The sequence below is a fragment of the Thermobia domestica genome, chromosome 13 (genome assembly GCF_964235325.1).
Source record: "Thermobia domestica chromosome 13, izTheDome1.hap1.1, whole genome shotgun sequence".
Classification (NCBI taxonomy): domain Eukaryota; kingdom Metazoa; phylum Arthropoda; class Insecta; order Zygentoma; family Lepismatidae; genus Thermobia; species Thermobia domestica.
The window spans coordinates 79,011,239-79,022,378 of NC_137466.1; the positions used below are offsets into that span (position 1 = coordinate 79,011,239).

The following is an 11,140-nucleotide window of genomic DNA, read 5'->3' on the forward strand; positions in this document are numbered from 1 at the left end:
TTGACTTCGGTTTAGTTAGTTACTTTATGGTTCTCTGTTACTGAGTTACGTTAGTTTAGTCTACGAATTACACGAAAAATCTCGGATTCACCCTTTCTTTTCCGTAAATGTTAGATAATTTTCATATCTCTAGACCAAAATTCTGACATTTAATCCTTTTCTTAGTGCATACCTCTAGTTGTGTACAGATTCATGTATCTGGAAACTGACACGTCATAACGATTAGTCATGCAAAAATCGCACATCAACCTGTGCTAAATATTTTAACACTTTTCGTATTCTTTGAAGCCAAATGTTGTTTAGTGTGCTTTCTTTGTGCGAGGTTGAAAACTTAAATCACTTGGGATGCCAGGGAAATTGTGAAGCATTGCAGCTTTGATAAGTCTTCACCAAATACGAGGGTCCATCGGGTCCGGACCTGCCTCCCCCCCCCCCCAAAAAAAAATAAAGAAAGAACTTCCTAATTCAACATACATTTGTACACTTTCTCAATAAAACTGTATTTGTTTAACAGGGAAATGATTGATGTAGCACGAAACTTTGATCTTACACTTCATCTGTACTCTTTCTCTTATATATATACAGTATATATATATATATATATATATATATATATATATATATATATATATATATATAAACAATTTAGTTCTATCGTTTTTATTCTGAAAATATAGATGAAAGTATTTTACAATTACTTACCGTATTTTCGGGTGCAGAATAATATCTGTTCAGTACTACATAGACGTAGTGGCTTGTAATATTGGACCCTTACCCAAAACTAGGACCCCTTCCAACAAAAATTTCTGGGTACGTGCCTTACTTTCACTATCATTTCATTACTAAAAAGTAAATCACATACGTGGCCACTCAAAGCTAGTTTTCCATCAGGTTTTGATATTCTTTTTGTCCCACTCTTCTAAAACCTTCGTAGATGGCCTAAACAAACGCCGACTATCGTTTTTACGATATCCCTATTTACAGCCGGGAACAAAACAACTTCGAATGTTAAGTGTAATATGAAAAGATAATATGCAGTGAAAATATTTTCTCCTCAAAATTGAATACAGAAAAAGGGGGTGCATCTTATCATCGATGCGCCTAATATGATGGCAAATTCAGTAAGTTATTGTTCGTTCCCATTGGCTTTAGAAAAAGTCATATTTGGCACTGTTTGTGGTCATGTCGATATATAGACATTATCGATTATTAATCATATTTCGCTAATATTCCAATATTAACCCTACAGTTTGACATAGTTAATTTATTTCGAAATAAAATAGAAACTTTTCGAAAATGTTTTTATAACATTTTTTTTCATAGTTCGTAAAGAAAACCCGTAATAATTCTATAATATGCCATGTTTCAAGATTTCATATTTGATATTAAATCTTGAAACATATTCATATAAAACCCGTATATTTTATTGTTTTAATTATCTTGGACTAGACCTATACATCCTTCCGCTTACGTCTTTTCAAATTCATGCTTAATGGAAAATATAAAATTTAAATATTTTCTTAATTTACGATTCCCACATGACATGCCCACATTTTCAGAGTAAAATTATCATTTCGCATAGGCCTACATTTTCTGAAATTCCCTGATTTTCCATATTTTCTAAACTCAAGTGCATTGTCAATTCAATTTTAGACATTTCACGTGTAAGAATATGTTTGATTTTTTTTTTTTTTTTTAGAAGTAATTGTTGAAAACACAACAATTCTACTGAAAATTGTGAAGAGACAAAGTCAAGATGACGGTGTGTAAGTGCTTGTTCAATTATATTTTTATAATGCATCAGACGCAAACACTGAAACAAAAGATAAAACATATCAGTCTTGTATCGATAGTGTTGTATAACGAGTGGACCTGCGTAGCGTAGCCGCTAACGCTCTCACATTTGGTGGGAGCGGTCCCTGGTTCGATTCCCAGTGGGGACACGGTCGAAAAAGTGTAAGAGGTTTTTCAGGCTAGCCATCTTAAGTCAGGTTTTCCTGGGCTTTCCTCATTCACACGAGGCAACTGTCGGAATGGTTCCTAATTCCCAAGCCGCTTCCTTCCTTCCCCAACCCTTTCTTTCTTCTCTTTCCTCGGCATTGTACTTTCACTTTTTTACTTTTTATTTTTTTACAGAAATGAAAGTAGCCGTTCTTCATTGATTTTTGGCCACAGAACGCGAAAACCGCACTTAAAATTCTCTCCTGGCTCAGGTTTCTGAGTAATTTAGCGTTTTATATTTTGCATATAACGCTATGGGGCATTATAAGTACATGATCTGAAATTATTGTTTTACACGGTACAGTGTCGTTCGTGACAAATGTTTGCTGCATATTCGACTTGGCAACGTTGTACGTTATCAACAGCTAGTGGGAGCGTCTCATAAGTCACGTGAGGCAATGATTGCAAGTTGCAATTAGCTCCAGTTAACGTCCAGGCCCGTATCCAGGGTGTCTAGGGGGGCGAGACCCCCTAAATTTTTGACGACCCCCTAAAAGTTTTACAGTAGGCTTGCAAAAGAACTATAATATGGTGATGAACTATCATATGGTTCGATCGGCCCCCCTAACTTCAGCCGGGCCCCCCTACATTTTTGGGCTGGCTACGGACCTATTAACGTCTCTAATCGTATTTGTGGCGTGCTTCAAGCAGTAGTTTGGCACGCTGTTTGGGTTACTGATGAACCAGCAGTTTGAAAGTAGTCAGTGAGGACATTATCACTGTTGTACATATTGTTTTCATTGCGAAGTGTCAGTGATTCAAGGAAAGTGCAGCAATGCCCTGCGTTTGTAAAAATTCCGTGGACAGTGTGTGCTACATATGTGCAGACGTAATTTGTGGTTTCAGAGTGAAAATGAGCATATTTACTATACCTTGGGTGTCGTTTTGGAGACCAGGATAAATCATGGGCTCCCCACGTTTGTTGCACGAGTTGTTCATCTACTCTCAATGCCTGGATGCATGGGAAGAACGTTTCCTTGTGCTTTGTATGCTACCCTGCTTGAAGAAAGTTTAAATACAAAGAAAAAGAGGAAGATCGAATACCCAGTTATACCATGACATTTGTCCAGAGGCCCATGGAGAATGATTGCCTGTTTCCAATCCTCCGGCTACCATTCCGATGGAAAGTGATACAGAGAATGAAAGTGAAGGTGAACCTGCTCCACATACCAGTGACACTGATCCTTCATTTGAGCCGAAAACCAATTATCCTTAACCACACCGACTCAACAAGCGGAGCTTCATGACCTGATTAGAGATTTGGAACTGACAAAGAATACAGCTGCGCTCTTAGCATCTAGGTTACAGCAGTGAAACCTTCTGGACGATCGTTACAAAGATCTTGCAAAATATTTCTGCTCCACCGATGAGTTAGTATTTTGCAATGATGTTCCAGGTTTGATGCAGAAACTGAAGATTCCGTACAAAGTAGAAGATCGGAGACTGTCTACAGTTGCCTGCACAACAAATGCTCCTATACAACAGTAAGGAGATACCAGCATCAATCCCTGTTGCTTATGCACCCCTAGGAGAAGAAAGTTATCCCATGTTGGAATACGTTCAGGATCTTATAAAATATCGTGAACACAAGTGGTTAGTTTGTGGTGATTTTAAGGTAATCGCAATTTTGCTTGGTCTACAGGGTGGCTATACAAAGTACAGTTATTACATATGTGAGTGGGATAGTACTGCAAAGAATGTCCATTACATTCAAAAGGAATAGCCGCGACGAACAGCTTTGTTGCCAGGCGAAAAAAAAAAACATTTCAAATGTACCTCTCGTGAACCCACAAAGTATTGTGCTACCACCATTGCACATCAAACTTGGACTCATGAAGGCATTTGTGAAGGCCATGAACAGGAATGAACGTGAATTGGCATACTTGTGCCAAAAGTTTCCGCGTCTAAGTACAGAAAAGATTAACCAGGAAGTCTTTATTAGTCCGCAAACACGCAAGCTATTGCAATACGCGGCTCCAAGCTCAATACGTGGCATTGTTTCCGCAATGTTTGTTCCAGATTCTTGGGAAACCACCGAGCCGAAAATTACAAAGAATTAGTAGAAGAAGTTATATCTGCCTACGAGAAACTTGGGTACAATATGTCAGTCAAAATGCACTTCCTCCATTCCCACCTTGATGTCTTTCCAGTGAATTGTGGATCTTCCAGTGACGAGCAAGGAGAGCGATTTCACCAGGACATTTCTGCGATGGAACAACATTACAATGGAAAGTGGTCAGTTTCAATGTTAGCGGATTTCAGCTAGATGATTCCAAGAGATGCTCCAGATGTTCCTCACAAGAAACAAGCAAAGAGACGGCGTGTTTAAAACAGATACTTTAGGTAACTTTTACCAATACAGTTCTTGTTCTGTTGCGCTATATGCAATATGTTAAGAATGTTATTACACCGATATTGTGCCTGGAGGACGTTATATTTTTTATATTCATATTCAGTGTCCAAACATTTATGAGAGACAGCTATTTTTATTTCCGTAATTATGTTAATGTTTGTTACTTTTACCTTTACAGTTTCATTATCATAGGGTTATATGCAAAATGTAAATTGTGTAATTAGTACTAAATCTGAATTCGGAACACTTATTTATTGTGTTTTTCGTGTTCAGCGCCCAAAAAAGTTATAAGGGAAAGATATTTCTATTTACGTAACCATTTCAAAGTTTTGTAACTTTTACCTTTACAATTTCATTATAATAGCGTTATATGTTAAAAGGTGAATTATGCAATTACCACTACATTTGAACTAGGAGCATATTATCATTGTCATTTTATTATTCAGCGTTCAAGAAATTATAAATAATTGCTATTTTTATTGTCGTAATCATTTCAATGTTTTGTGACTTTTACCTTTACAATTTCATTATTATAGCGTTATATGTAACACGTAAATTGTATAATTACAAGTAAATTTTAGCCAGGAGCACATTTTTATTGTCAGTTTCGAGTTTAGCGCCCAAAAATCAATAAAGGATGACAATTTACATTTCTGTATAAAAATTAACTGTTGCACAGTGTAATGTGATCGCCGAGAGACACCATTCCTCATACGTGATGGGCTAACATGGCTACAGATGTTGAAAGCCCAGAAATCTAATTCCTAATTCTAATCCAAGTTTTGTATAATGAATTAGTCAAACGTAATTCTGTATTTTGACATTTTAGAATTTGGTAACACTGTCTTAATTACATAGTGTTATTTACGAGGAACCGTAGATTCCTTTAGATTTCATTCTTTTTATTAAAGAGGTAGTGGAAAATTTAGGCAAGATTCATGCCAAATATAAAACTCGTATAAAACCCAATGTGTGACATCTACTGAAGCAAATTAGAGCAAACCATTTTGACCTCTCAAAAAAGCAATTAGAACGGTTATTTTATGTTTAATTGACGACGCAAGAGACATCATATATTTCTCAGCCGGCTGGGTATCGTTTCTCTCTCCCTCTGTGATTCATAACTCAACATTTTAGCTCTTTGATAAGATTTTTGAATTTTGTAATTGAAATGGATCTCTCTCTAACCACCACTCAAACGGTGGACACAAGTAATTAACTTAGGTCGTATATTTTAACACTAAATTCCTAGAGTGTGTTGGCGTTTTGTTTTTATACTAAACGACAACGTTACGACCAGGAGTAATATCGCATTTGTTAGTCTGCTCACAGAATATTCCCATAAAAACAGCTAGCTTCTAGTAAGGTTTTTGTTGAATCTTAAGATACGAATTCCTTTGGATTATATTTTCTAATATTGTAAACTGGAAATGATGATAAAATATTCGTCAATACTACCTTAAAGTTGTCTTCTCTTTTTTCAAGCAATAACACAGTACTGGTCATCTGTCTTCTATTCAGGGTTCAGAACACTCTATTTTTGGTAATAAGTAAAAAGTATGCAAGAGATAAAAAGACTGAATTCAGAAGATATGTCTTTCTAGATTTCACTATTTAGGTCTAGAATTTTACGTAGAATCAACTTTTGAGGATTTTTTTTTAAATCTATAATGTCAGCCACTTCGAAAACTACATATCGGACACTAATATCAATCGGTTTCAATTATTTTTACTCGTTACCCCTTCCCGCTCCTACTCGTCGCACTTGCCGATGAGAGCTGAACTTACTCTTCAATGGAATCGGGTGTGTTACTATTCATGAGCTACTCTGAAACCGATGGATTGGACACTATCCGCGGTGGCTCAGTGGTAGAGCGTTCACCTCTGGTGCTTGAGGTCCCGGGTTCGATCTCAGCCCCCGCCAAGTGAACTTTGTGGTGGACAAACACCGTGTGCGTGGGTTTTCACGGGGTTCTCCCGTTTCCTCCCACTTTCTTCATTCCACCATTTCATTCACCACTCCATCATCACCGTCTCCTTTAGCATAACCGGCATAACCCTGGGACGTAAAACTCAAAGATTTCATTTCATTTCATTTCATTTTTCTATGGCTCCGACACTGGGTACCTTGTTCGATCCCAGAATATGTGCGTTTCTAATGCATTACATCGTCTTCGTGGGTTTTCTCGAAATTCTCCTATTCCCAACATTTTCATTTCATCATTATTTCATAATCATTCTCTTGCATTAATCATCTGTCTTCCTTAGCCTAAGTGGCTAAAACTTGGGAAATTAACGCTAATATATATTTTCTTTATAGTTAGGTGTCCCATAATTATACTTCTTTAGGCTAAAAGAAATTGTTGATTATTAACCAAGAATGTTCTGTCGCTTTTTGTGGAGGTCTGTGTTCAATTGCCCCTCACATCATGAGTTGAATGCGAATGGAGATAAGGCAAAGTTCAGTTGTTGGCGTGGGTATATCCATCATACTACCAGGTTGGGGCAGTTCAGTTACATTGTGAACTTGAGTAAAAACAGAGTGAACATGGTATCTCTACAGAATGTCATAATAGCGTGTATCTTGTACGAGTTCAAACTGGGGTCAAACGCCGCTGCAGCGGGGCGAAAATATGGTAAGGGTGTCGTGACTACACAAACAGTGCAACGGTGATTTAACGTATTTAAGGACGGTGACGAAACACTCGAAGATGCACCATGTGTCGAAAGACCAACAAATGTATTAAATGAAGATCAAGCAACAATTGAGATGAACAGTGGCCAGACATGTGAGGAACTGGGACTACAATTCAGTGTGAGTGGAGAAACCATTCGGCAGCACCTCCATCAACTTGAGAAGCATTACAAGTTGGGTCGATGTTTCCCACATGATTTGACTCCTGGCCAGAAGACAACGCGAGCAGATGCCTGTGTTTCTTTGCTGTCTCGTCTAAGGAAGGAGCCATTTCTGTACAGAATATTGACATGTGATGAGAAATCGGTCCTTTACGAAGCTCGACGGCGCCGTCAGCATTGATTAACATCCCATAAACCAGTTCCAACACGGTCGCAAGCAGCATTGCACCAGAAGAAGGTCTACCTGTGTATTTAGTGGACTGCTCGTGGCATCGTGCATCGGAACTGCGCAGCTGCTACCAACTGGTCAAAGCATCAATACAACTGTGTACTGTAAACAGTTGAGCCATATTCAAAAAGAACTCAAAATTCTGGAGTCAAGATTTGTGAATCGCAAACGGGTCCTCCTGTTACAAGACAACGCTAAGGCTCACGTAGCTAAGATGACCCGGGACACCATTCTACGCCTTGGATTGCACCGTCTGATTATTATCTGTTCCATTCCTTGGACAATCACCTTAGAGGACAACAGTTTAAATCCCTAATAGAGGTGCAAAATGCACTTGGTACATTTTTCACTTCACAGCCCACCAAGTTGTACCGCGATGGAATCCATGACCTTGCAGAACATTGGCAGAAGGTCTTCGAAGCTGATGGAGATTATTTTTGATCTTCCAGGTACATCGTAGGTGACATATCGATGTTCGAAGGTGGCAGATGAAAAATCGACAGAACTTTCTTGTTTACCTTTATATTGCATGAGAGTAGTTACGAGAGAATTAGTCTTTCGACAGGATATAGAAAAATGGGAGCATCGTCAGATAAACCTTAGATCAGAGGCGGCCTTAGTAGTATGCGGGGCCCCGGGCGGGGGGGGGGTTCGGTAGGTGAAGCCCTCCCGAAGCCAGGAAACATAGGTGAAATTTTTGAGGGGGTAAGAGGTTCTTATGGCATGGGGGTCGATATAACTTACGACATTAATGATTCGGAAACATTTTACATGCATGCAAGATCAACAAACTAGAACACATAATAAAACTATCACTGACTTACGAAGCAGCTTCTTTGACGGTCACAGACGGAAGTCCACTTTTCTGGCTTTTCGCTGTGCAAAATCGTTGATAAGGTTCTCGTAGTCCATTGTTGAGGCAACTTCCTTTTCGATGGACAAAATAGCTAAACCGCACAATCTGCTTTGCGACATTGTTGATCGTAGATAGTTTTTGATAAGTTTCAACTTTGAAAAGCTTCTTTCCGCGCTGGAAACTATCACAGGAATTGTCAACATAATTCTGTATGCAATAACGATGTTGGGAATTGAATCTCAAATGGGCCAAGCGTACTGAAGACACTCTTGGGCGGCATTGATGTTATCAGGAAACATTTCTCGAAAAATCTTCAATTCTGCTCACCAGTCAATTCCGTCCAAATCGCGTGCATCTTCTGCGCGTAACATGTTGTCCAAATCCATGCAGCACTTTAACAAATAATCGTCGTTCAATGACCGCAAACCCTTCAAGTTGTATAGAAATCCAAAGATTGAAGCATACTCTTCCAGTTGTTCGAGTCTTTTTTCCATTGAGGTAAGTGCTTGATCCACTATCCATAAGAAATATCCTGTTCTGAAGGACTCCTCCGGCGAAGATGTTTCTTCGTCGTTACCCTCATAATCGAATTGTTTTTTTCTTGCATCTGACTCTTCGTTCCTTGAATTTCTGAGCTACGTTCATTTCGGACGCAATTTCCTTTGCTGCGATCATAGCATCGGAGAATCCGGTTTCCCGGTACTTTCTCAAGAAAGTAACAAGGCCTTTGATTTGCTGTATTGCCACATCGAGCTGCATGTCAGCTGATTGCAAAGTTTTGCTGACAGCATTCACAGCAAATAAAATGTCATACCACATGATTAAGCTCAGAATAAACTCGAAGCTTTCGAGCTCATAATTTACAAGACATTCGGCTTCACATTTTACTAGCGGATCATTGGCGGTATCTGCAACAGTCAACAGTGCCTCCCTGACTTCTTTCGTCTGATAACGCAGCACTTTCACACTTTCCAGGCGGAACTCCCACCGCGTTTCTGAAAGTGATTTTGTAGTCATGAAAGGCACGGTTTCTTCCAAACTTTTCCACTTTTCAGCCGAGGCAGCAAAGCATTTATATATTCTCTGTATGACACCAAAAAATGTCACTTTAGCCATTTCTCCTAAAACAAGGTTCAAATTATGGCAGCCACACGGAGTGGAAAATGCTCGATTGTTCATGCGAAGAATGTGCGCTTGAACTCCTTGGTGTTTTCCCTTCATGTTCGCACCATTGTCGTACCCCTGGCCACGACAATCGGCGATGTCCAGACCGAGGCTTGCCAGTGCGGCAAGAAGAGTTTCAGACAACCCCTTGCCTGTTGCGTTGTCCACATCCAGAAATTCGATGAAGTGCTCCACCACCTTCACTTCCGGATCTGATACGTCCACAAAACGCAATATTAGGGACATCTGCTCTTTGTGGCCAACATCAGGCGTACAGTTAAGGATAACGGCAAAATATTTAGCAAGTTTCACTTTATCAATAATTTTCCCCTTTACTTCTGACGCCATCAGGTCAATAAGCTCGTTTTGGATCCTATGCCCGAGGTAATGGTCGTGAGCCTCGTCGTTCTTAATTCGGCGGAGATGTTCTTGCATGGTTGGATCGAATTTGGCCAGCATCTCAACTAAGCCTAAAAACTGACCATTGTTCGGCGCATAAAGTTTCTCCGTTCTCCCACAAAATGCGCTGTTGTTTTCGGCAAGGTACTGTACAATCGCTAGAATTCTTGTTAACACTGCGCGCCAATACAGCTTTTCTTTTCTAATTCGTTCTAGCATCATGTTATCTATTGCGCTACCATTGGACATTTTCCGAGCTGATTCCAACCACGCTGTCATGCACTTAACGTGATTTACAGAAACTTCGTGGTGCTGAAGTTTATCGCCAAGATGCTTCCAGTCACAGCAGCCTTCGTTTGCTAACTGGCCTCTAGTAGCTGTCGTGCCAAACAACTTACAAGGAAAGCAAAATACTCTGTCTCTGATCTTCGAATAACTTAGCCATCGCCTATCCACTGTTTCTCCGTTCGGCATCCTCCGTGTAAAGAAATTGTTCGAAAAATATCTGTTACCTTCGTCCTTTGGGTATTCACAGTCACTTAGCCTGATTGGACCCTTCTCCACTAACATGTCACGCACTTCACTGTTAATATGTTTCCAATTACCTGGATCGTATATGTCTTCGAACAGTGTGCTCGTCGTTTGAAGAGTGTCAAAAGTATGCAGAGGAATGGTCGCGCTTTCACAGGAGAGGTCATTTTCTGGGTCTGTTGCAACAACGTTATCCCCAGAGAATTGCACCAAGTTTTCATTGTTGCTTGTGGGACAACAGGGCGTAGAAACAGTTTTGTTGCCGGCTAGTTTGTTTTCTTCGTCGGACGCAAAACTTGGTATCACAACCTGGTCTGTCACATCACACCGGTCGCTCACAGTCACAGACAAATCATCATCCTTGTTCTCAAGTTTTTGGTGTTGATCCGCTGATTTTACCGCTACAACAAACTTGTCCAAAGATCCCTTTTGCTTCTGAATGAAATCTTCTTTATATTTCCGTTTCTTGGCTTTTGCAGCCCCACTTTCGTATTTACGGAATTTGTCTCTGTCTCTGCCGCTCATGATAGTCACTTATTCTTTGCCCATAAACGAATAATCGGAAGACACTCACGCACTAATCATAATATTACGTATCCACATCTCACTACGACTGCGCGGTCCGAATTCCGAAGCCAAACTGAGGTGCTACACAAGGCGTGCAATAGGAGCTATTTCTTGGAAATGACGACTCAGAGGTGTCCGTAGCAACAGGACCACTCTTCTGACCCAAAAGCAACAAACAACATGA

General features: G+C 39.7%; 1 protein-coding gene across 1 annotated transcript; it reads right to left on the minus strand.

Annotated features, from left to right (window-relative positions):
• Positions 1–8,874: 8,874 nt before the first annotated feature.
• On the minus strand, positions 8,875–10,914 carry LOC145667651 (zinc finger MYM-type protein 1-like). The gene has a single exon (XM_081735110.1). The coding sequence runs from the start codon at positions 10,912–10,914 to the stop codon at positions 8,875–8,877; it is 2,040 nt and encodes a 679-aa protein (XP_081591236.1).
• Positions 10,915–11,140: the final 226 nt, after the last annotated feature.

Coding starts and splice junctions, on each gene's coding strand:
- LOC145667651 (XM_081735110.1), bottom strand. CDS start 10,914: ATGAGCGGCAGAGACAGAGACAAATTCCGTAAATACGAAAGTGGGGCT.